This window comes from Helianthus annuus, chromosome 7 (assembly GCF_002127325.2).
Source record: "Helianthus annuus cultivar XRQ/B chromosome 7, HanXRQr2.0-SUNRISE, whole genome shotgun sequence".
Classification (NCBI taxonomy): Eukaryota; Viridiplantae; Streptophyta; class Magnoliopsida; order Asterales; family Asteraceae; genus Helianthus; species Helianthus annuus.
This window is the reverse complement of record NC_035439.2, coordinates 127,830,093-127,856,743: the sequence shown is the minus strand read 5'-3', so window position 1 is coordinate 127,856,743 and position 26,651 is coordinate 127,830,093. Positions and strand designations below refer to the sequence as shown.

General features: G+C 40.2%; 1 protein-coding gene across 1 annotated transcript; it reads right to left on the bottom strand.

Annotated features, from left to right (window-relative positions):
- Nucleotides 1-14,473: 14,473 nt before the first annotated feature.
- Nucleotides 14,474-16,144, bottom strand: LOC110893951 (extensin-2-like). Its single transcript, XM_022141109.2, has one exon. The coding sequence runs from the start codon at nucleotides 16,091-16,093 to the stop codon at nucleotides 14,711-14,713; it is 1,383 nt and encodes a 460-aa protein (XP_021996801.1). The 5' UTR covers nucleotides 16,094-16,144; the 3' UTR covers nucleotides 14,474-14,710.
- Nucleotides 16,145-26,651: the final 10,507 nt, after the last annotated feature.

Genomic DNA, 26,651 nt, shown 5'->3' with positions numbered 1-26,651 from the left:
CTTGCAATATTTTAGTGTTTCGGGTAATGTCCGGTTGTTCGGTTAGATGTCGTTCCGTTAAAGTGCTATGTTATTCCATAAAGTGTCCTATATATATCTTTTTGTAACACTTTTAATTCCCAACATTTAGGAAAGTATATAGAACTACTTAGTCAATTTTCTGCACAAGACTAGTATGTTAACAAGCATATGTAAGTATGACACAGTAATCAGAAAGCAGTTAAGTAATCCAGCACAATCATCAAGCACTTTAATTATCATTAATAAATCGTACGGATACATGAAATTTTGAGGGTTGTCACATTCTCCCCCTGTTAAGAGAATTTCGTCCCGAAATTTAGCACGTGGTTACTGAGGAAACAAGTTAAGTTGCGTGGTTTTCCTGGTTTTCCTGGGGTGTCACGTCATCCCCCTGTTGGTTTGGAATTTCGTCCCGAAATTCTGCAGTAGCTTCAGCCTCAGTAGTGGTTGCACTTTTCTTAAACAGATGGGGATACTTGAGTTTCATTTGGTCTTCTCGTTCCCAGGTATACTCTGGGCCATGACGGGAATTCCAACGAACTCGGACAAGAGGTATTCTGGTACGCTTGAGAATCTTAACATCTCGATCAGTAATCTCTACTGGTTCCTCGATGAATCGCAGCTGGTCGTCGATAGTGAGCTCCTTTAATGGAACTATGAGGGTCTCATCTGACAGACACTTTTTTCAGATTTGACACGTGGAATACGTTGTGAACTCCGTTGAGTTCTTCAGGTAGATTCAACTTGTAGGAGACTTTGCCAATTTTCTCAATGATTTCGAACGGTCCGACATAACGCGGATTGAGCTTGCCTCGTTTGCCAAAACGAACTACACCTTTCCAAGGTGTAAATCCCGTTTAACCGGATCTTTCAATGATATCAAACCTAATCTTGTGAGAGTGCGGAATCCAATCACAAGATGATTCAAGATAAACCGAAAAATATGAAAAACAAAGAACAATACCGAATCACCTTTAACCACTTGCACACGATTCTATTACTTGAATAAGCAAAACCGTCTAGTACAAGTGATCACAACCAAATCGCCTCTCTCTCTAACTCTAGAGGAATTTTGTAACAATGAAGTTCCAAGGTTCAAACCCTAAAACAAGTTAGAAACTTGTTTATATACTAACTCAAGCCCAATTCTCTACATGGGCTCCCCTTGGGCCTGCTTGGCCCACATGGCCTAAAGCTTGGCCCAAATGACCTGTAAAGGTCCAAAACCTAATATAAACTAACCCGGTAAAGCCCAGTTCGTAACCATAGCCCGTTGTATTAATTTGATGCGTCAGTCTCACACTTTAGGGCCTAACAATCTCCCCCTAGACTGATGCCATCAAATTGTCTTCATAACTTGAATTCAGCAACGTCTTCAACGAAATCTATGGTTGACGCTATGCTGCAGATGTTGTGGAAGTTCTTGACTTCTGAACTCTCAGCACTGGGTCTCTTTCTTCAGTTCTATGGTTAGCTTCATATCAGGATCTCGATCAGCTTTTCTTGAAAATCTTGTTAAAAAGAATGTGAGAGGAGGATTCTCAACAACTCATTTATTCTTCAGTCTTTGTCTTTCAAGCAGGTTCACGGTACTTCTTCAAATGTACTTTCACTGTCAGACGGCGTTTCATATCCGATTCTTCTGACTCAGGTACATCTTGTTGATGTGCTGCTTCAGGCTTCTTCAGTAACTAACAGCATCTCAGTCTTCATCAACCCATGTTCTTGATTGAAATCAAGTTCTGCACATGCTCACAAACTTATAAGGAAACATTTCTTATGCAACAGGGAGAGTACCATATGAACACTAGGTACATCCAAGTACTTGTACTCGGTTTTCGCAATTTAAATTCAATCAACTTTTGATGATCAGTCTAATCTTCAAGAACGGTTAGATTTTTTAATTTTAAGAAAAACAAATAATCACTCTATTTTTGGATTTTTGGTTTTATGAAAAGCAAGACACTATTTTTGAATTTTTGAATTTTTTTTTTGAATTTTTAATTTTTCAGAACTAAAAACATATAAAAAATCAAAATATAAACAACTACCATAATATACAATTACAATTGCAATGGGATCAAAATTCGTTCTCAGGCAGACTAAGGAACACTTCTCAGTACGAGCCTAATCAAACTGGTCTATGCGATTGCCAATATGTTTGTCCACTTAAACTTTAACGCTCAACTTTCAATTTTTCAACTTCGTGATATGCTTAAGGAATATTATACTATTATACCCGTGTGTCCCATTCCAAGGTATACCCCCGCGATCAAGGTAAGCACAACGATTCATCGTAGCAGGTGAGTATACTGATGTCATCCTTTAAGATATCCTGACAGTGTCCAGGTCTGCATATAATCTATTTTATCATGTTTTGATTTCTTAACAAGGAACACCCAAACAAATACTAATCAAATCCCGGAAATATAAGCAGCACACACTATCATGCAAGTATCTTCCCTACCACATATTTCACAAGTCCAATCCAGATTTCTGAAATCTTAACTGGGAATAGGTTGAGAAGAGAACAGAATAGATCTTTGCAGAGATGGTATAATATACAGATCAAATGAGTTTTTCTCAATTTGATATAGGTTTCTTGGGGTTTCTTTTGGGCACTAGAGGGCCTCTTTAGGGTGTATTAGATCTATAGCGCGACAACGTACAGCTAGGTCAGCATGTATCTGGATGCAGCAGAAGCTGTCGTTGCCTAGCACCTCCAGGTCAGCATATATCTGGATGCAGCAGAGGAGGTACACGACTTTTTTCAGAGAAGATTTCAGAATCAGATCAAAATTGTGTGTATCGGGACAACATACAGACATTCAAATAGAAATGAGCTAATTCCAAGTGACTTTCTTTCCTAGGGTCATGTACAATTTTAGTTCTGAGCAGAAAGACAGCTAAGATATCCCCAGATGATTCAACAATATAAAGACCCGAAACCTCAGATGTTGGCTATCTATCAACGCAAGATTTAAGACCATAAAATCATACGCCGTTGGTATGTTACCCACATGGTACATAGTTCATTATGTTTATATCACTTAGTATCTTTTATCATGTTGAGCGTCAAGCCTATCGACATATCACGGTAGATCCTAGTCTTTTCAGCTATGGTACCTTACATGTGTTAGTCAAACCCTTTAACACGAACGTTTATTTCACTTCCCATATCATGCAATCTTTCTTTTTGGCTTTTTCATTTTTCTAATGTTTTTGTGTTTTTCTCATTTTCTCCTATTTACAGCAAACTCTTTTTGTATTTTCTTAGTTTTCTCCCCCTAAACTCTATATATATCTCTCTCTCCCCCTAAATTTGTGCATAAATCTTGGATTTTTGCGCAAGTTTACCATTTACTAGAGAAAGGACACTTTATATACAAAGTTATAAACTAAGAAAAAGAGAGAAAAATATTTTTGCTTAACCGTTCTGGTGTGGTAACTGTTGTTATACAAAAACTCCACTAACGGGAGGTGTTTTTCCCGGCCATTACCAAAGTCGATTACACATGCCCTAAGCATGTCTTCAAGGGTTTGGATGGTGCATTCAGATTGCACATCCGTCTGTGGATGATATGCCGTGCTCATGTCTAATCGAGAACCAAGGACTTGTGTGCATCGCTTGCCACAATTCAGATGTAAAACGTGAGTCACGATCAGAGATGATGGAGGTTGGCACTCCGTGCCTTGACACTACTTCCTTTAGGTAGATGTCTGCTAGGGTAGAAAACTTGTCGGTTTCCTTGATAGCCAAGAAGTGTGCAGACTTGGTCAGTCGATCCACGATTACCCAAATGGTATCATTTCCACGTTGAGATCTAGGCAGGCCAGTAACGAAATCCATGGAAATTTGCTCCCATTTCCATTTCGGGATCTCTGGTTGTTGGAGTAAGCCTGATGGTTTCTGGTATTCAACCTTGACCCTAGCACAAGTCAAGCATTTACTGACGTAGGTTGCTATGTTGGCTTTCATGCTAGGCCACCAGTACGTAGTCTTGAGATCGTGGTACATCTTATCCGAACTAGGATGTACTGAATAACGAGACTTATGTGCTTCATCCATCACAAGCTCGCGTAAGTCTCCATAAAGTGGAACCCAGATGCATCCGTTAACATAGTAGGCGCCGTCTTCCTTTTGTTCCAACCGTTTCCTTGATCCTCGCAGGGACTCAGCCCTGATGTTCTCTACTTTCAATGCTTCAACCTGAGCATCTCGAATTTGAGCGGGAAGTTTAGAGTGAATGGTAAGCTGTAACGCACATACTCGCTTAGGTATAGTATCCTTTCGACTGAGGACGTCGACCACAACATTGGCTTTGCCTGGGTGATACTTGATCGCACATTCGTAATCATTCAAGAGTTCGACCCATCGACGTTGTCGCATGTTTAATTCCTTTTGCTTGAAGATATGCTCGAGACTCCTGTGGTCGGTGTAAATGGTGCACTTGGTACCGTACAGGTAATGTCTCCATATCTTAAGTGCGAAAACAACTGCTCCCAGTTCCAAGTCGTGCGTAGTGTAGTTCCTTTCGTGAACTTTAAGTTGGCGTGATGCGTAGGCAATGACCTTGTCACGTTGCATCAACACGCAACCACGTCCTTGGATGGAAGCGTCGCAATAAACCACAAAATCATCTGTGCTTCAGGCAAAGAGAGGATAGGCGCGCTACAAAGTCTGTCTTTTAAGTGCTGCAGATTCCTGTGCATCACCCCAACGATAGGTGACACCTTTCTGAGTTAGTGAAGTGAGAGGTTGCGCAATCTTGGAGAAATCCTTGATAAATCTTCTGTAATATCCCGCCAAACCCAAGAATTGGCGGATTTCTGTTGGTGTACGGTGTGCATGCCAGTTCTTGATCGAGTCAACCTTGGATGGATCCACATGAATCTCGTCCTTATTTACTACGTGGCCTAGAAAGTGGACTTCGCGAAGCCAGAAGTCAGATTTCAAAAATTTGGCATACAACTGCTCTGTTCGAAGAAGTTCCATAATAAGCCTCAGATGTTGCTCGTGTTCTTCCTAACTCTTCGAATAGATGAGGATATCGTCGATGAAAACTATGACAAATTTATCCAGGTAAGGTTTGCAAACTTGGTTCATGAGATCCATTAAGACCGCAGGTGCATTCGTCAATCCGAAAGACATAACCAGAAACTCGTAATGCCCATAACGAGTCCTGAATGTTGTCTTAGAGATATCCTCGTCTCAGACTATCAGTTGATGGTAGCCTGACCTCAGGTTAATCTTTGAGTAGAAACTCGACCCTTGCAACTGGTCGAATAAGTCATCAATACGTGGGAGAGGATAACGATTCTTCACGGTCACCTTGTTGAGTTCGCGGTAGTCAATACACATCCTGAAGGTACCGTCTTTCTTCTTCACGAATAACACTGGAGCTCCCCAAGGCGAAGAGCTAGGATGTATGAAACCTTTTTCCAAGAGTTCTTGTAGTTGTGTGGACAGTTCTTCAAGTTCTGATGGAGCTAGACGATAAGGTGCTCGAGTTATGGGCGCTGCTCTAGTAGCTAGCTCAATTTGAAATTCAAACTGACGATGAGGCGGAAGGCCAGGTAATTCCTCAGGAAATACCTCAGGAAAATCACGTACAATAGGTATGTCTTCTATCTTCCTTTCATCCGAGGATGTATCAGAAATGAGGGCTAGGCTAGCAGGGTGCCCCTTTCGCAACCACTTCTGGGCCTTAAGGAAAGAGATGATGCCCACAACAGCACCACTCTTGTCGCCACGAATTACGAGGGGTTCTTTACCAGAACGAGGGATGCGGACAATCTTCCCGTTGCAAAGAATTTCTGCTTGTTGACGAGATAACCAATCCATTCCAATAACAACGTCGAAACTACCCAGAACGATAGGAATAAGAGCGATAGACAAGGTCTGACCAGCTAGGACAAGGTCACAGCCCTTAACTATGTGTGTGGCTTCAAGACTTTTACCGTTTGCTAGTTCTACCGTGTGTTTGGTGTTCAGAAGTGTTGGAGTGCGCTTAAGTATTTGGCTAACTTTTAAGGACACATAACTAGTATCGGCACCCGAATCAAATAAAACAGTAACAAAGAAGTCCTCCAGAAGAAACTTACCCATCACAACGTTGGGATTGTTCCTTGCATCACCCTGACCAATCATGAAGGCACGACCTCGGGCGCCATTGCCATTATTATTACCCCCGTTGTTGCCTCCATTGTTGTTCCCGTTTCCTTGGTTGTTGTTGTTCTGATTCTGGTTCAGCTGGGGGCAGTTCCTCTTAAAGTGGCCTTCAGCGTCACACTGAAAGCATCCTTTATTGCCCTGCTGTTGCTGCTGCTGGTGGTTCTGTGGCGCTGGTTGTTGTTGTTGGCGATTCTGATTCGCAGGACGTGGGCTCCTGCAATCCTTGGCTTCATGACCCAGCTTGTTACACCTCAGACAACGACCCTTGTGGCACTGCCCGCTATGATGCTTGTTGCAACGGTTGCACTTGGGGTGGTTCCCTCGGTATCCACCCTGTCCTTGACTACCATAAGATTGCTAACCAGGATTCTGGTAGTCATCAGTCTTCCGCTGCTGGGACTGACACTGAACGGAAGTAGAACCCTTGCCCGAATTTCCATCCCACTTGCGCTTGTTATCACTGGGGGCATCAGTAGTACTAGCGCTAATACGCTTGGGTAGCCTGTTCTGTTCAACTGCCTGATCAGTGAGACGATGAGCCAACCGGATGATTTGCTGAATGGTACCCAGGTTAGCTGAAGTCACGTGACTCTGAATCTCTGGTACACGACCCTTGAGGTACAGCTCAATACGTTTGATGGGAGGGTCCACCATAGTAGGACACAAGATGGCCAGCTCGTTTGACCTCTTCGTATACGCCTCAATTTCCGACCCCGTCATTTTCAGATTGAAAAATTCCACCTCTAGCTTGTGGATGTCGTCACAACTACAGTACTATTCCTTGATCAAATCTTTGAAGTCATTCCATGGGGTGGCATTAGCAACCGCTAGCCCTAGCAGTTGAACCTGTGCTTTCCACCAGGTTAACGCAGCACCTTCAAGCGTTCCAGTAGCAAATTTCACCCTACGATCTTCAGGGCATTCACACATCTCAAAAACAGACTGAAGCTTCTCGAACCAGTGAAGAAGGCCTACAGCTCCTTCTGTGCTGCTGAAAGTACTAGGTCGACAATCCATGAATGTTTTGAACGTGCACACAGGAGGCTGAGCATGTTAACCTTTGCGCGAGAATAAAAGACAAGGTTAAGCACGAGGATTGGTTTGCGAGGGTAGGTTCTAGACGTCCTAAGATGGGTTGATATGGCAGGTTATACCTCCTGCAGGGACAGCTGCGAGTGCCTCAGCCACTCGTTCGTTGATTAGAGTCGTCAGCTGGGCTTGAGTTAGGTTGATACGTCCTCTGCGTCCGTTCATGATCTTCACAACGAAGCAACGTAAGTGAGAAAAGTGTCGCGAAAGCGTGTAAGTGTGGGACGACAGTAGAGAGTAAGCACACAAGGTTCAAATAGCAGTTATCACGTTAACTAATGCACAGTGTGAACTATCTAACCGACAATATAACATAAATCATACCACCTATTATGTCGAGTCTTTCACGTGAAGCGAAGCGTCATTGTGGATCGTTGAGCACTGTACAGGTTATAGTCTGGTTTTGTCAAAAAGCTTTTCCCTTTTTAAAACCAAGTTCACTATAACCAATGGCTCTGATACCAATCTGTCACACCCCCAAAATCCACCATGAGGAGTATCACCGCTTGGAGGCGTGACATGACCAGGATCGAGCCACCAATCATATTGAACAACGTAATTAAGTAAATAAAACCAACCAACCACAATACAATTGGTGACCAAAAGGAAGTAACCAACTCTAAGTTAACAGCGGAAGCATAAAACGTAAGTCCAAAACATAAGTTCCATAGTTCATAAGTTTAAAGTCCAAAACGTAAGTTTAATAAGTTCATAAGGATTAAATGTTTAGCACGGGACATAACAGTCCATATCCCACAACGACCTCCTTCTCGTGCAAGCTCCATAAGCATCTAACGACCTGTAAGGCATGTAACAACGAGTCAACAACAAAGTTGAGTGAGTTCACAGTTGGTTGTTTAATTTTATGTTGTTTCCGAAAACATGGTTTGTCTTTTGCTGGCTTACTTGCCGTGGGGGTTACCCATAGTTGAAAATATGATTAACCAGTTCCTTCTTTATTACCCAAACCATATCCAAAATTAGTGGGGGCTTCCCCATGTGAACCACTAGACCGTTACCATATCGACTACTAACGAAAATAAGTTGTGCCCTACATCAATGTCTATCATCATTGACAGTTTGCCATAGTCCATTAGTACACGCCCGTCTGACTGGCACGGTGTGAGGTTTGTTAAACCTAATAACGCTATTAATTAATGACCCGCTCGTCATTGCCCTTGGCGATTAAGTCGATATAAAATGAGGGACTTAATGATAGAGTTTTGTCTAGTAAGTTTTAAGGTTGTTGTCCTACCCAAGGAGGACGAACGTACGTATTCTACCCAAGGAGAATATGCAGGATTAATATTGGCATCCTACCTATGGAGGATGGTGGTACATATCCTACCCAAGGAGGATATGTAGGTTCCGTTTTAATTCTTTAACCCATTCCCAATCCACCGGGAATCCCATGCGTTAGAAAGTGTGTGAACTCACCTTGGTTTGCTCGGTTAGATTAGTTACTCTAATAATCAGGAAATCAAGCACGTCCTAATAAAGTACAGATAACAATCAGATTCTCATGCATAACATGTATCCTACGTACGGTTTATCTACTCATTACTTCTATCACGCACCACACAATTCTAACGCCAAAGTACTTAGTTAAGTTATATCATTTTACCCTAATATAATATAACTATCTCACAAAATAAAAAAGTATCCACACAAGTGTTTTAGCATAAAATATATATTCTAAATATATATTTAACCATTTTACTTGTAAAAATCAACCTCCGATACTTTGTATTTTTGTAACAAACTCATGGCGAAGTTTATTTTGAAAAACAAAGTTAAAATGTATTCGTGAACACTTGTTAGAAAAATAATTTCTAAGTGTTGAAATTTTTAGAAAATTTCGCCAGAGTTTCCTTAGTAAATGGAGGTGTCCACGCTAATAAGCATATCATTTTCTTTTCCAAAAATCATTCAATAATCAACAACAATTTACCAAGAGCAAACTATTCTATTTACAAACCAACATGAACTTGATGTTTCATAAAAACGCGTAGTAACTTGGTATGGCGCTTAGTGGGTTTAGTTACCCTCCAAAATGTGTCTACTTTATTTAAAATCTCATTCTCGGGATTTTTAGATGTTCACAACTTGTTGATACTTTTTACAAAAATATTTATTTACCACATCTTCTTGTTCCAAAAATATCTCTACATTTATTTTGTCACTAAAGATAGTGTAGGTTTACTAAAAATCATGATCTTTCAAGAATCATCTTTTAAACTTGGTTTATTTAGGAAAATCATTCATGAGTTTTAGATCTACAAGATTACTAAATCACTTTGTTTGTTATTTTACAAGAAATCATTTTGTCACCAAGTTCATGTCTAAATATGGAGGTGATTAATTTATGTAACCACATAATCACCACTTATCTTGTTAAATCATGTTTTTAATCATGATCTAACAAGTTCACTATGATGATCAATCATCATATTACTAGCAATCATCAAGTAAACAATAACATAATCAAGACAACTTTACATCTTCAAGATTCCATTTTATGTAACCTTTATGTTCAAGTTTTAAGTGTATGATTCTTAGTGTTCTTGCATAAATCCACAAACAATAACTTTTAACCACTAAAACATGAAGTAAATAAGGATCAACAAGAAGCTTACAACTAGCTTAAAGCTAGGGAAGAACACTAGTGAAAATGTGGAGGATAATAGCAAACTAGAGAGGCCCTTGATGATCCGTGAGTTCCACACTTCATGATTCATCTTTGTGCACCTTGTAGTAACCTTGGAACACTTGAATCAAAATCGAAAATGGGTGGTGTGTAAGAGGGGTGTTTCGGCCGAGAGTATAAGAGGGAGGGGAGAAGAGGATGTTGGTGAGTTGTTGAAGATGATGAAGAGTTTATAATCCTCCAAGTTCTTATTACCCTTTGGTCACTATGTTTCCTAAAGTACACACAACATCTAATCATATCTTGGAAGATCACATAGGAACTTGATGAAGATTTATGGTGATCTTTGAGTAGGGCCCATGTGAGCCGAAAATATCAAGGGGGAGGGGTTAAGTTGTAGGTTGTTGGTAAATGATGGTGATTAGTGGGAGGTTAAAGGTAAAAGTTAGTGTTTTATGTGTATGATGCTTTATATAATATGTTTAAGTGTTCGGGAACCATAACTAGCTCAGAAAAATAAAAACAATGTTTCTTGCAATATTTTAGTGTTCCATGTAATGTCCGGTTGTTCGGTTAGATACCGTTCTGTTAAAGTGCTAAGTTATTCCATATAGTGTCCTATATATATCTTTTTGTAACACTTTTAACTCCCAACATTTAGGAAAGTATATAGAACTATTTAGTCAATTTTCTGCACAAGACTAGTATGTTAACAAGCATATGTAAGTATGACACAATAATCAGAAAGCAGTTAAGTAATCCAGCACAGTCCTCAAGCACTTTAATTATCATTAATAAATCGTACGGATACATAAAATTTTGAGGGTTGTCACATAAATCAAGGTCATTAAGTTGAACTTGATTTAACCTTCATAAAAGAGATTGAAAAACAATGTGATGAAACCCCTAATCTACAAATGGTTTGTGAATTTCAACAAAACTTATTTTCCGGAAAAACTATTTTGATTAAAACAAACTTAAGTGTTTTGAAATAATAGTGGGAAAATAGTTTGTTGTCAGGTGGAGTTCTGATTGTTTATGTCAAGTGGATGGCGAATTGAAGCAATTCACATCAGTTTGTCAAATTTTCTTTAAATGGTTTTGAATTTTAGGGGGAGTATGAAATTTCAGAAAATCCAAAAACATTAGAAAATTTAAAAATTAAAAGAGCCAAAAACATGATAAAATCCAAAAAGCCAAAAACATTAAAAAATAAAAACGAGTTTTGTTGTGAAAAAAGGAAATGATAGTACATCAGTGGACTATCACAACACGCTAAAGATTTGGAAAGTCAATAATAAACGATCTCACTGAGGATATGCCTGTAGGTTTTTATACATTCAGTAAATTGTTGTCGAGATATAAACCTAAATATCAAATACTTACTTATTTCGTGGGGAACATCTCTCGGATACATGGGTAACCCCCGAAATCTTGTTTGAAAGACTTTCTATTTCTGACATACTAGGTCTTTGTGCATGATGATATCTGGGGTATTATACCAAGACTTCTGATTTTGCGGAAGCAATAGCCTAGTCCTCTTATAATACTCTGCACTGCTTTAATCATAAAGCCCACCCTCAGCATAAAAAATGATGAAACATTGAAAAATGCTAATCATGTGCTGTTGAAGAAAAGATCCCCAAATGGGACATACCTTAAAGTCGAGCCATCATCTCTTTGTCTGAACAGAAGTTCTAACCTGAGCTCTCATGGTTTCGCATCTACCCGTTTACAGATATCATTAGTGTACATTCAGATGTAAGATTGAATATAGGAGTCTGGATACGGGAGTATATTCTGATGTGGAACACTCAAATAAGTTTAAGTCCTTAAAACACTAATCTCGTATCTCGAAACAGTTGAACTTTGTGTGAAAATTTAAGTGGATCAGTATACTGACAATCTAAGTGAATTGTTTAGAACTTAAAATGTTTAAAGCTTAACGGTGTTGGAGATTTGTCTCAAAAACTGATATGATCCTCTTACACAAACTCACAAAAATATTGTTTGTAAATATTTCTTTACTGTATTTCATTAAAATCAAAAATCCAAAAAGATTTTCAGTATGTTTCAGCATAAAATATTTGAAAATTCAAAAAGATTTTCGACAACCGATGATGAAAAGCTGATTTTCAAAATCTCGAGTGCTAATCTTGATGAACAGATTTGGGAGAGTTAATGATTAAAGTTGTTGTTGATGATTAAACGATACCTGCAAAGTGGTGTATAAATTTGTCAAATTGTTAAATTTGTGAAATTTATTATGAGGTAGAGTTTGTGCAGGTATAAGCAGCCAGGTTACGACTCCTGAAAGATATGTTAAAGCCAGGTTCCAGATTCTGTTGCTACGGAGAGCCAGGAAACGTTCCTGAACCTGTGTAAGCTGCTAAGTGTGATGAGCAAATTTAGAGTCAGGTTACGATCTTAGAACCTGTTAGAGTTATAAGAGCCAGGTTTTCGATCCAAAGCCTGTAGATTGTGAATTCCAGACTGCGATCCTAGCTTATCGAAAGGGGGAGTCTGAAGACATTAAAACCAGGATTGATCCAAGAGGGAGTCTGAAGATGTGAGAGCCAGATTCTGATCCTGGAATTGTGTTCAAGATAACAGTTGTTGCTGATGAACTTAAGGAATCAAGAGATCTGATCAAGAGAAGATAGAGACAGATTGAGATTCTGAAAGAGAGAAAGAGAAGATAGAGATAGAGATTGAGGATACTTATAATGGGAAATTCTTTGAAGAGAGCAAGAAGACTGATAAAGACTGAAGGGTTGACATACCGAAGACTCAACACCGAAGACTTCGTCAACATCCAAGGGGGAGTCTGTTGGTGTATATGTCTGTCGACTTCGTCTTGTATCGAGTCTTGTATTAGATTAGAGAGATCAGGGCATGAAATTCGAGAAATATGTGAGTGAAGCCATTTCGCACGAAATGGAAAGAGTTCATTTCGCACGAAATAAAGATGCCATTTCGTGTGAACTGTTTCGTGCGAAATGGTTGGCCTATAAATACGTGTCCTGGTAATTTCATTGGTAACGTTTCGATTCCGGTAGCGAAGCCCTGCCGAAGTGTCTCCAGCATTGTAAAACGCTCTGATATCCACGAAATGGAAAGAGTTCATTTCGCACGAAATAAAGATGCCATTTCGTGTGAACTGTTTCGTGCGAAATGGTTGGCCTATAAATACGTGTCCTGGTAATTTCATTGGTAACGTTTCGATTCCGGTAGCGAAGCCCTGCCGAAGTGTCTCCAGCATTGTAAAACGATCTGATATCAATACAAGAGACAGTCTAAGCGATTCTGTGTGCAAACCAGCTGAAATAACTCCGATACATCTGTTTCCGCCTTTTGTATTGGACGAGATCTCTTCTGAACGACTTGTTTGGTCGTGCAAACGATCCTACAAAACCGCCACACATGATAGTTCAAAATGGACAACCCTCATGAACCCTAGAGGGTGTAACTGTGAGAAATGAACCCCAAAATGGCTCAAGAGGTCCACTTTGAAAGCCGACAAGGGGTAACTGACACCGAAGGAAGAGAATGACAAAGTGTAAATGACGATTCTGTCAGGGGTACACTCCGTTGACTCATCGGGTCCATGCAAAGTTGGGGAAAAACGCTCTGGGATCTTGTAGGCATCAACGAAGGCCTCGAGATCCTTCGCCGTTAAAACAGAACGAATTGAGGAATGGCTGGTACGACTCATCGTAGAACGGGATTATGATCGGAAAAGTGGTAGTAAGAAAAGGGGGAAAGGGAGAATTTTGAGGAAGAATGACGGAAGTTAAAGGAAAAATAAGAGGCAGTAGGGGTTTTAAGGGAAGTAACTGACACAGGGAGAGGAACCCGTCACATCACCACTTTTCAAAAATTTAAAACCATCCTGAGCACGTGCATTATGAAGGCTATCCCTAGCCGTTGATTTTTTGATGCCTAATAGCCCTTGGGAAACGAAGGAGGCATATAATCATTAACAAAAAATGGGCCCACACTCGTAACCCAAGAAGACTATCTTCACCGGTAATTATGATACAGCCCCGGATCATGAGACTCGAGTCTCAGAACCAGGGACTAGAGATGACTTGACGACGGGCCAGTTGGTTGCCCACGTGACCCGTCTTGGGCTCTAACCGTCCGGGCCCAATCACTAAAGCCCAAAGTCAATACTTCTTTTTGGTAAGGGTCTTGTATATACAAAATGAGCGGGAAACTAAAGAAGGGAATCCAAAAATACTTCACAGCATATGGTATTTACCTCCACAAAGTGGTGTGGATTTAAATTATCGCAAGTATAAGGTTAGGTGTAAAAAAATGTTGTTACAAATTAATATTGTTATGTAATTATGTAGAGTAACCGAAGTGGACCCCATCATAGTTTAATACATAACAATCTCATTGCTCTAGATAAAATACTAAATTTCCTAGTAATACGGTTATAAATAATACAATATTTCTTTTAAAAAATTCAATTCGGATATATATATGCATGTGTTTTCTAAGATAAGGAAAGACAACCAATAAGAATACTATGGGGAAAAAGAAGGAAAGTGAGAATTAGCAATAATCTATTTTTATTGATACAGGGAAAGAATAAGACAAATAAACAGTAAAACATAAAACATCATTTCACGGTGAGATGTTATTAACTCACAAATACAATTAAATAAGAATGAATGACAAAAGCAAATAAGTTGACTGAAAAGAAACATTTAGATGGTCATGCGAAGTGAAAATTGGCTCAATCTTCTTTGTTGAATAAGTCTGTGCTTTTAATAATGTCTTGGTGGTGGGGGAGACTTATAGTAATAAGCTGGAGGAGGGGGCGACTTTGATCGTGGATGTGGTGATTGGTAGTAGTATGAATGTTGTGGTACATGAGATGGTGGGGGAGGAGACTTGTAGATATAAGGCGGGGGTGGGGATGGTGATGGTGGGGGAGGAGACTTGTATACATATGGAGGAGGAGGAGATGGTGAGGGGGGAGGTGGAGACTTGTATACATATGGAGGTGGTGGGGAAGGTGATGGTGGCGGAGATGACTTGTACACATATGGAGGTGGGGGAGAAGGAGATGGTGGTGGAGGTGACTTGTACACATATGGAGGTGGGGGAGAAGGAGATGGTGGTGGAGGTGACTTGTAAACATATGGAGGTGGCGGAGATGGTGATGGTGGCGGAGGTGACCTGTACACATATGGAGGCGGTGGAGATGATGACGGCGGTGGAGGAGACTTGTAAACATATAGAGGTGGTGGGGAAGGTGATGGTGGTGGAGGTGACTTGTACACATATGGGGGAGGTGGTGATGGTGGGGGAGGAGACTTGTATACATATGGAGGTGGCGGAGATGGTGATGGTGGAGGTGGAGATTTATAAACATATGGAGGTGGGGGAGAAGGCGATGGTGGGGGAGGTGACTTGTACACGTATGGAGGAGGTGGGGAAGGGGATGGGGGTGGAGGTGACTTGTACACGTATGGAGGTGGTGGGGAAGGTGACGGAGGCGGTGGAGACTTGTATACATACGGAGGTGGGGGAGATGGTGATGGTGGTGGAGGTGACTTGTACACGTATGGAGGTGGTGGGGAAGGTGACGGAGGCGGTGGAGATTTGTACACATATGGAGGTGGGGGAGAAGGTGACGGGGGTGGTGGAGACTTGTACACATATGGAGGAGGTGGGGAAGGTGAAGGGGGTGGTGGAGATTTGTAAACATATGGAGGAGGCGGGGAAGGTGACGGAGGTGGTGGAGACTTGTACACATATGGAGGTGGCGGGGAAGGTGATGGTGGTGGAGGTGACTTGTACACATATGGAGGTGGTGGGGAAGGTGATGGTGGTGGAGGAGACTTGTAAACGTATGGATGTGGTGGGGATGGTGATGGAGGAGGTGGAGACTTGTAGACATATGGAGATGGTGGAGGAGATTTGTGAAGATAAGGTAGATGTGGCCATGTGTGTTTTACCGGTGGTGGTGGAGACTTGTAAACGTAATGCGTCTTTGGCAAAGTATGCTTCACCGGTGGCAATTTCCAGCCTTTAGACCGTGGAGAGTTATAACCGTAAGGCTTATCGGCTACAACGATGGTGGCTAATAAAACAAAAGCATACATAAGTTGAGGCCAATGCCTCAACACCCTAAGGCTTCCCATATTAAGACCTCTTCCTTTAAAATCCCAAGACTTGTGTGTTTGTATGTTTAATGTTTTGCTTACAACCTATTTATAGCAATCGTCTACATTATAATAATACATTAAACAGGTTGTAACATTATTATTTAAAATAGCAAGGGATGCATATGTTTACTCAGTGTTTTTTCAATAAACTAAATAGATGTCTCTTTGAGGAAGTCAAGAGTAGTTGGTGAGTGCCAGTAGGAGAAATGGTTTTGTTTATGTGTTTAATAACGCGTTCGGGAGAAATTGTAACTAAACCATAATCCTAACATTGTAGATATCGTTTTAATGTGTAGTAATATTTTTAAAAATTCAAAAGCTTGGAAAATTTTAATTTTATGATTGGGTAATAGCTATCAATGACCAGTTGGACGTTGGTGATGTTTTGTTTAGGCCAGAATTTTTCACTGTAGAATGGAACTTGGATAGGTTTGAATATTACTTTTTTGTTGAACTAATGGGTACTTTGTGTTGCTTCTTTTAACGGAAATCTATAGTGTATTACATATAATTTTGCTTTTAGGATATTTGGGTTTCTAGTGGAAGGAATGAAACAGAGTAAGGCGAGAGCCGTGAGTGCATCTGTGTGGGTTTTAACAGAAGTTATGGACGGCGTTAGTAAGAGGGACTCTTTCCTTCAAACCAAGAAAATCGATCACCCGCTACTTTGGTTCGCTTTTGGGATGGCACGATGTGACGATGACAGTTCGTTTTTCTAAATATATCCATATTATATTGTAAACATGTATACATTGGCGGACCTAGGTTATGCCCAAGGTAGGCGGGCGCACCCCTTGAAAAAAAATTTAGTGTATATTTTAGGCAAAAAACTCGACCGCACCCCTTGAAAATATGCTTGAGCCACTCATCCACACCCCCAGCAAATAATTTCTTGGTCCGCCACTGCATGTATAAATCAAAACAAAATACATGTTCATTAATCATTAATGATAATGATCATATCATATGATAATGTAAAATTATGTTTTAACTGTCATAACATTGTTAACAACACATCTTACATTAGCATGTAAAAAGAAAATAAAAACCATTATAATAACGAAGGTGGCATATCGAGGAGACTTGTAGACAATTAATGGAGGTAGTGGAGGAGTGTTGTACATGTACGGAGGTAATGGTGAGTTGAGGTCAAACTAATAGACATATTGGTAGGATCATGCTAATCACACACGGCCAAAATAATTTTCACACCCCTAAGCGCCGCGCTATGGCCAAAGCGGGGCGCTTAGGGCGACAAAAGTTGATACGAGGTTTCGACTGACTGACAGACTGACAGACATAAAGGTGATACGAGGTTTCAGTCGCCCCGTGAACCCTAAGCGCCGCGCTTTGGCCATAGTGCGGCGCTTCGACCCCAAATTCTGCCTTTAAATCACTGGCCAGACTCGAGATTCATAACTCCGATTGTTTTTTGTCGATCTTCTTTGCTCTATTAGTTACATTTTTTGAAAAAACGATGTCGTGGTTCAGTAACTATCTTTTCGGTCAATATTCTGACGAGTCAGTTGTTCCTGATTCTTACGAGGGGACCGCTATTTCTGACTCGTTTGAGAAACCGGTGTCGTCCAACTTGAGGGAGACAGAGGTTGTATCTGGCATTCGTTATCGTGATAACACGGTGCAGCTGGATTTGAATACCCCTGTGGAGGACCCTTACGCACAACAAGGTTATTCGAATTTCGGTTACGGTGGCGACTATAGATTTGTACAGCAGGAGTGTTATCCAAACGACAGTTACGGGTGTCAACAAGGTTATTCGAATTTCGGTTACGGTGGCGAGCAAAGCTTTGAACAGCAGGAGTGTTATCCAAACCAGAGTTACGGTTGTGAACAGAGCTTTGAACATCAAGTCTATTCGAACCTCGGTGACGATGGTGAGCCGGAGGATGTGTCTGTTGACGAGGAAGGTTGTTACCCGGTTACATTTTCGTTTGATACAACGAAGACCTTTTCGTCACGTAAAGAGTTGGTGCGTTGGGTACAAGACACGGCAAAAGACAATGGTTACCTCATTGTGACTAAGAGGTCGAATAAAAGAGGAGAGAATTACAAGATTTGGTTTCAATGTACTTTTGGTGGGGAGCATAAGAGTGTAGCTACACAGAGGAAAACGGGTAGCAAGAAAATAGGCTGCCCGTTCGAGATGATCGGGTTTTCGGAATCATCCGGAAGTGTTTGGAGGATCGAGGTGACGAAGGCGAAGCATAACCACACTCCTATTGAAAACTTCGAGGGTCACGCGTATGCGAGAAGGCTTTCTTCGGAGGACAAAAAACTGGTTAAGGAGCTGGCAGAGCAAGATATTCGCAACCAAAGTATCTGGCGAACGCTGACAAAAACAATCCGGCTAGAAAGCTTATTCCGAAAGATATACACAACGCTGTTCAGAAGATCAACGCCGAAAAAAATGTCGGTAAGTCTCCGATGCAAAAACTTGAAAACATTCTTATCGAAAAAAATTACACTTATTACATGCGCACGAATGAGATATCGAACGAAGTTGAAGACGTCTTCTTTGTTCACGAAAAATCATTCACTATGTGGTGTGCCTTCCCGCATGTGCTATTGATTGACGCCACATACAAAACGAACATGTACAACCTGCCATTTGTTCAGGTCGTAGGCATGACGTCGACAAACAAATCGTTTACGGCTGCTTGTGCGGTAATTTCCGCTGAGAAGTCAGAGAACTACCTATGGGTGTTGCAGAGGATCAAGTCTATGCTGGCAGGATGTATGGAACCGCGCGTGATTTTAACAGACAGGGATTTTGCGCTAATGAACGCGTGTGAACAAGTTTTTCCAAAAGCGCATAAGTATCTTTGTCGGTTCCATATTCAACAAAATATTAATAAGAACAGCAAGAAGAAATTCTCTGACAAGGAGTGGAAAGAATTCGTACGTAAATTTTGGACATTGTGCGAGTCTACGACCGAGGAAATATACAGGTATAACTTGGAAAACCTTGAAGCACAGCTGAAAGAAGCTGACCGTGAACGTGAGTATTTCTTACATAATTATGTTCAAATTTTATATAATAACAAAAACTGACTATTTACGTTTTTTAATTTTAGAGGTTTTTGATTATTTGAAGAATCCTGGTTGGATCCGTACCGTGAAAAGTTTGTATCTTGCTGGATTAACCAAACTATCAACTTTCACCAGACTACGACTAACAGGGTTGAGAGCATGCATGCAACATTAAAAAGTCACTTTCCAAGTCATCGCAACACACTGGATAAACTTGTATTGTATGTTGATCATGTTGTTGATAAACAATACGCCGAGATTAGAAGTAGCTTTGAAACAAGCCTCCGAAAAGTGATGACGCACCACAAGAATCAGCCCATGCTTGCATATATTCTCAGAAAGGTTTCAATATATGCGATTGAGCTTTTGAGTATGGAACTAAAACGTAAGGAAGACGGGTTGAGAGCCTACGGTGCAAGCTGTGGTTGCCAACTTTTTACCAGCTGTGGTTTGCCATGTGCCTGTAGTTTGGAAAAGTTGGAAAATAAAGGTAATTAATATTTTTGACCTTTCTCGTTATGATTTTGCCACCTAATTTGTTTTCATCCACAGGTCAGCAAATCCGGATCACACACATGGACGTGTTTTGGAAGAAGCTTGACTTCAAGCCTGCAAGGAATAACATAGAGGATATCGATGTAGACGCGGAATTTGAAAAATTGAAAAAACAGATCGATCCAACACCCCCTCAAGTGAAAAGGAGCTTCTTTGAAAAGTTTCAGCAAATCCTCAATCCAGGGAACAGTAACAAAAAACCTCCTGCTGTTCTGAAGAAAACTCGTGGTCGACCAACATTGAAAACGCAGGAAGAAAGAAAGGTTGAAACCGCTAGACAAATCTCTTACATTCCGTCAGAAGAAACTTGGGTCGATGCCTCAGACGATCTTCCCCGTCACAGCTCGTACATATCAGCCGAAGATTCTAGAAGAGAAAAGAATACCAAACCGCTCAACCTACACCCTGATTTCCCGAATATCAAGCTCGGTCCTAAGACGGATATAGCGACCCGCAACTACGCATCTCAGATTCCCAAAGTGATCCATCCATACATCGTTAGAATAAAGGATGTGAAACCAGATGGTCATTGTGGATTTAGATCGGTGGCTGTTGGGTTAGGAGTGAAACAAAATTCATATTTGAAGATCCGGGAACAACTTCTAAAGGAGTTACGTATGAACGAATCGCTTTGGAGGCAGGTTTTCGATCCGGAAAACATAGGACATTATGATGCGCTGGTTAAACGGATCGATTTCAAGGGGGTGGGACGAGCAGGTATCGAAAATTACATGTCGATGCCTGAGACGGGGTTTCTTATTGCCCAACGATACTGTGTGATTGTTCACACCTTCGACATTCGTGGGAGCGATACAATTTTCCCTCTGCTGGGCGGCCCAAACGAAGCTGAGGAACCTCACCTGGTAGTTGCGGTTGTGTTCGTCGACCATGGGCATTTCATACATGTAGAGCTTGGAGGTTGTTATCCAATGCCTCCCCCAAACCTACTCTGGACAGCGAACAGAACAGAGCGCGCAGCAGCCTGGCATACATTATACAGGGATCAGATCAACACGTACGAAATGCTTACGTATCGTGCCCCTGACCTTAATGCAACCCCATATGTTCACGATGTATCTTAAATGTGTTTAATAATAATCACGTTTGTGTTTGTTCAATATACGCGTTACATCACGTTAAAAACCGAATGTCACCGACACGACCCAATCAGATTCACTACGCACTTGTACGACTCGAAATGACAATATACATCATAATACTGCAATTAATGAAAAAATACGTCATGTTCATGTACGGTAGGCGGCTGATACACATAACACTTCTCACAGGAGTACTTGTGATTTCAAACCTAAATGATACGAGATAACGGAATAAGACATCACACGAAACCGATTTGATCCGGAACTTGCCGTATAGTCCATATATATTAAAAAATGATGTATAATGGAAAAAACGGAAAATTTAGACTATTTATCGACGCGTTTGTGAATTAAATACAATTTTAAAAAATTTTAAAAAAGCCCAAAACGCCCTGCTATGCTCATAACGCGGCGTTTTGGACCCAAAGCGCCGCGCTATGGCCATAGCGGGGCGCTTTGGACCCTCGTTATACACTGAAGCGGGGCATCATCCCCCCCACTTCACCCAAACAACAAAAACACACACTAAGGTGCGATCCTCACACACTCGAGCCATTTTCGAAGATTTTTCGAGCTTTCAACCGCAAACAGGTTCAATCTAAACCCCTTAATCTTTGCTTTCACAAATGTGGTTTGATTCATGTTGATTGTTGTTGATCTTGGCCTGAATCACCTGCTGTTTGGGTTCTGTTCTTCAGAACGAAGAACCAAAGCGCCGCGCCGAGGCCAAAGCGGGGCGCTTTGGTTCATGTTTATTTTTTTTTGTTAATTGTTTATTAAATAATTTGTTTAATAATTATTATTTGTTTAATATTATTGTTTATTAATATTTGTTTAATTATTATTATTTGTTTAATTATTATTAGTTTATTAATATTTGTTTAATTATTATTTGTTTAATTATTATTAGTTTATTAATATTTGTTTAATTATTGTTTGTTTAATTATTATTTGTTTAATTATTATTATTTGTTTAATAATATTTGTTTAATTATTATTAGTTTATTATTATTTGTTTAATTATTATTTGTTTAATTATTATTAGTTTATTAATATTTGTTTAATTATTGTTTGTTTAATTATTATTTGTTTAATTATTATTATTTGTTTATTAATATTTGTTTAATTATTATTAGTTTATTATTATTTGTTTAATTATTATTTGTTTAATTATTATTTGTTTATTAATATTTGTTTAATTATTGTTTGTTTAATTATTATTTGTTTAATTATTATTATTTGTTTATTAATATTTGTTTAATTATTATTAGTTTATTATTATTTGTTTAATTATTATTTGTTTAATTATTATTCGTTTATTAATATTTGTTTAATTATTATTAGTTTATTATTATTTGTTTAATTATTATTTGTTTAATTATTATTTGTTTAATTATTATTTGTTTATTAATATTTGTTTAATTATTGTTTGTTTAATATTATTTGTTTATTAATATTTGTTTAATAGTTCTTATTTGTTTAATTATTTGTTTAATTGATCAACGTGCAGGGATGGATTTATCTGATGAGGAGATTGAGCATATGGAGGATGAGGGAGTGGTGGGGGACGAGGAGGAGCCGGCATGTCCGTATCTTCAGTTTCCGATGGGGTCACGGGCGAGGGGGAGATGCGTTAGGTTGCGCACCATACCGATTGGGGAGCACGTAGGCATAGACTGGGAGCTGTTATCTACCCTGGGAGAGGTCGAGCGGGCGCGTGAGATAGTTGGGCTAGATACTCCTTGGTCGCGCCTATTTGAGTTAGCGATGGAGGACTCGTACCCTGAGCTTACGGTCGAGTTTTGCTCTACGTTTACATACGCGCCGCATCCGGCGGATTACGTGGAGGACCCTTATTTTCCAGTCCACGAGGTTACATTTAGTCTGGCCGGTCAGCAGTTTGAGATGAATGTGCGGGAGTTTGCTGTCCGCACAGGTTTGTACACTGAGCCTGAGCTTGATACTGATTTATATACGCAGGCTGTTACGATGATGGACAGGCAGACGCTTATCAGTTTCTGGAGGGCCATTTCCAGGGCTCCCTTTGGGAAATCCTGGCAAAAGGCCACCACCATTAAAGATCCCTTGTACCGATACCTGCACCAGGTGATCGCGTCGACTATCGTGCCGCGGGGTTCCAGCAAGGAGAAGGTCAACCTTAGTGACCTTTTCTTTCTTTACTGCCTACTACGCCGCCAGCCCTGCGATCTAGCAGCCAGCCTGGCAGAGTACTTTTCTACTGCATACCACCGGCAGCTCCGCGGGTTTCTTCACACTGGCTCATTTATCACCGCCATTGCACGATCGCTAGGGATCGTGCCCGAGCATGATCCGCTGCTGTCCGATCCGGTCCCGTCATCCAGGTTGGGCCGCGCGTCAGTAGCCGCTATGTAGATCACCCATACCTTTGATGTCGGTCTGCGGTTCAGGGGTGCTGACGGGCTGATTTGGCAGCCAGAGGTGTTGCCGGAGGTCATCCCGGTTGTTATTGAGGTGAAGCCTGGGGTGTTAGCCCCTCCTGATGTTCAGCGGGCCGCTCGGCGGGCTTAGCTACAGGCTCTGGGCATCGATGAGCCTGAGGATCAGCCTGAGGGTCAGCCTGACGCTCAGCCTCAGGCTCAGGCTCAGGCTCAGGATGATCCGACGCAGGAGGAGCGGGTCGAGGAGGTCCCGGTACCACCAGTTCAGCCAGCTCCTGAGCCGCCACAGTACCCGCAGCACGTTTACGCTGACCTGCCTCCGGCAGCGCGTGAGGTGGCTCGGGACTTCGACCGGCGCCTTAGACGTCAGGGCGCACGCATTGACTGGATCGTCCAGACGCTCGTCGATCTACGAGAGCTCGCTGCGTTGCCTCCACTTCCCCTCCCACCGTCCCCACCGCACGAGGATTAGTACATTACTTTGTTTGTTTAGTGTTTTGTTATGTATTATGTACTTAGTTGTACCTTTTTGTTGTGTATTGTATGTACAAACTGATATGTATATATATATTGCAGTTAATCTTCTATTTACATCACGTTGGTTCTGGATTGTTTACGTTTAATTCTTATGGTTTTCTGTACATTTTATTTAACGTGTTCGTTTAATTTAACAAAATAAACAACGTTAAGAATTTATATTATACACCTTCTATAAAAATAATGACGTAATGACGTAATTATAAAACAACTATGAATTATATGTAATAAAACTAAAATAAAAAATTTTTCCTCCAAAAATCTCTATCAAACTAATTCAACCAAAAATCCCTACCAAACTAACCCACAACAACCCCAAATCAACCCCACCAATCTGTTTAAAAATGCACATCCAAAGCGCCTCGCTATGGCCAAAGCGGGGCGCTTTGGCTTGGTCAACAGACAAGGCCTGACATAAGTCAGTCCTTGTCTGTTGACCAAAGCCAAAGCGCCCCGCTTTGGCCATAGCGAGGCGCTTTGGATGTGCAAAAAAACAACAGCCGTGTGCGAATAGACCTGGCCTATTGGTATGAAAGAATCGAGCTAAAATATGGTATATCATTACTATATATGTCCACTTGATTTATACGAGTGCTACCAAATGCAATGATGTCATAGAATAAATTTAAAAACTAATTAACAAAGAGAAATTTGACTTTCTAATAACCTTTTTATAATAGTGATTGTTAGATATGTTAGTGATTATTAATTAAATTAAAAAATTAAATTTGGTCTTCTAGAAAATATATATATTTAAAAGAGTAAACTTCCGTTCTGCTCTTTGTGTTTGGTCGTTTTAACGGTTTTACCTCAATCGTTTAAAATAGCCATTTTACTCCTTAATTTATTTAACTTATCTCCATTTCACTCCCTGCCCTTAACTCTATCTAAAATATTTGTTAAAGATTAGGATATTATGGTAATTCTATAAATATCTATATATATATATTTAAATTGATTTTTAAAATCCATTTGTTTTGTCTTTTTGTAGATATAAAATACAAAAAATATAAGCATGTATAACAAAAAAGCATTCAGATCCCATTGCTCACTTCATCACCCACTTTCTCTCTATATCTCCTTCTCTCTCTATCTCTACCTTCACAGATCCCTACCATCAGTAACACCCACTAGACACCGCCACCACCACCACAGATCCCTACCACCAACCCTCGTCATAACCACCCTCACGCCACCACCACGGCCGCCGCCATTACCACCACCACAGACACCATCTCTTAGAAACCTAGCGGCTCGAGTACCAAACAACGACCTCGCGCTGATCTGAAAAGAGGCATCAAACCTACCTTAGCAACCTAGCGGCTCAAGTACCAAACGACGGCGGCGGCAACATGTACGACTGACTTTCTGTGATGATTTTGAAGGTGAAGTGGTGAACCGTTTGTTGTTGGTTTCGGCTATCTTTTTTATGATGATGGGATTTGGGGAAAAGGGGATTTAGGATTTCAGTTTCAGATCTGTTTGTTGTGGCAGCCGGAGGTGGGAGTGGTGACAGTGTGATGGTGGTGGTTGGGCGATATAATGGTGGCAGGTGGTTGGTGGTTGGGCGATGTGATGACAGTGGTTGGGCGGTGTGATGGTGGTGGTTGGGCGGTGTAATGGTGGCAGATGGTTGTTGGTGGTTGGTGGGGAATGTATGTAGAGATAGAGAGAGATAGAGAGAGAAAGAGAGTGTGTGTGTGTTTGTATGTGTTAATATATAAATAATCAAGCTTTTATTTTCCTGATATTATTATAAATAGTTAAATGGTTATGCCAAAAATTTAAATTACCAAAGTAGCATTATTTTATACTTGAAATTATCAAAATAACCTTTCAGTTAACATATAATATGGATGGAGTTAAGGCCGTGGAGCAAATTGGCGACAAAACCAAAACATCAGGGAGTAAAATGACTGACGATTTTTAAAGGATTGGGGCAAAACCATTAAAACGACCAAACCACAGGGAGAAAAACATAAGTTTACTCTATTTAAAAAAAATAGTGTTCAATGATAGCCTCAACTTTCAACTTTTCAAGTTGAGTAAACTGCCAAAATGGTCCCTGATGTTTGGTCACCTTTGTCACTTTAATTCAAAAATCAAACGTTTTGAATCTGAATATCTTTGGTTTCAATTTTGTTGCCATTTTCATCGAAAAGCAAAACCTGGTCAGATTTTTCAATTAACATCCAACTTTTTTTGCACAGATTTTGATCATTCTCAATATGGTGTTGGTCATTGGCAAAAGTTTTGGTCATTTTCAACATGTTTTTGGTCACTGAAAAATATGGATTTTAACTGAAAAATCTGACCATGTTTTGCTTTTAAATGAAAATGTCAACAAAATTGAAAGTACAGCCACCCAAATTCAAAATGTTTAATTTTTGTACTAAAGTTACAAAAATGATCAAAACTCAGAAACAATTTTAACTGTTTACTCTTTCAAGTCATACGTGATGCACTTTAAATAATCCTAGATATCACCTTAGATTAAAAATAAAAAAACTGAAATCAAAACACAATATTTTACTATTTTTATGTGTTTGTTTTCATTTTTGTAATCTTATCATCGAATATCTTTTAATGAATAGTGGCTAGGAAAATAATTGGCGGGAAAAGATGGCACCACTAAATTAAAAAATAAGTTGAAACAAACATGATTTTTTTTAAATTAAACTTCATTAAAACAAACCTTTGACCTAAATGGGCAAAAGGCCAATACAAAACAGTACCCCCGACTCAAACGGGTAAAGGGCAAAAACTACAACATATACATAGGATATTTACGCTGCTCCTTCCAACTAATATATTTACATGACGATCTATTTTTAATATACCCAAAACCTCTCGACTTAATATCTATCATAA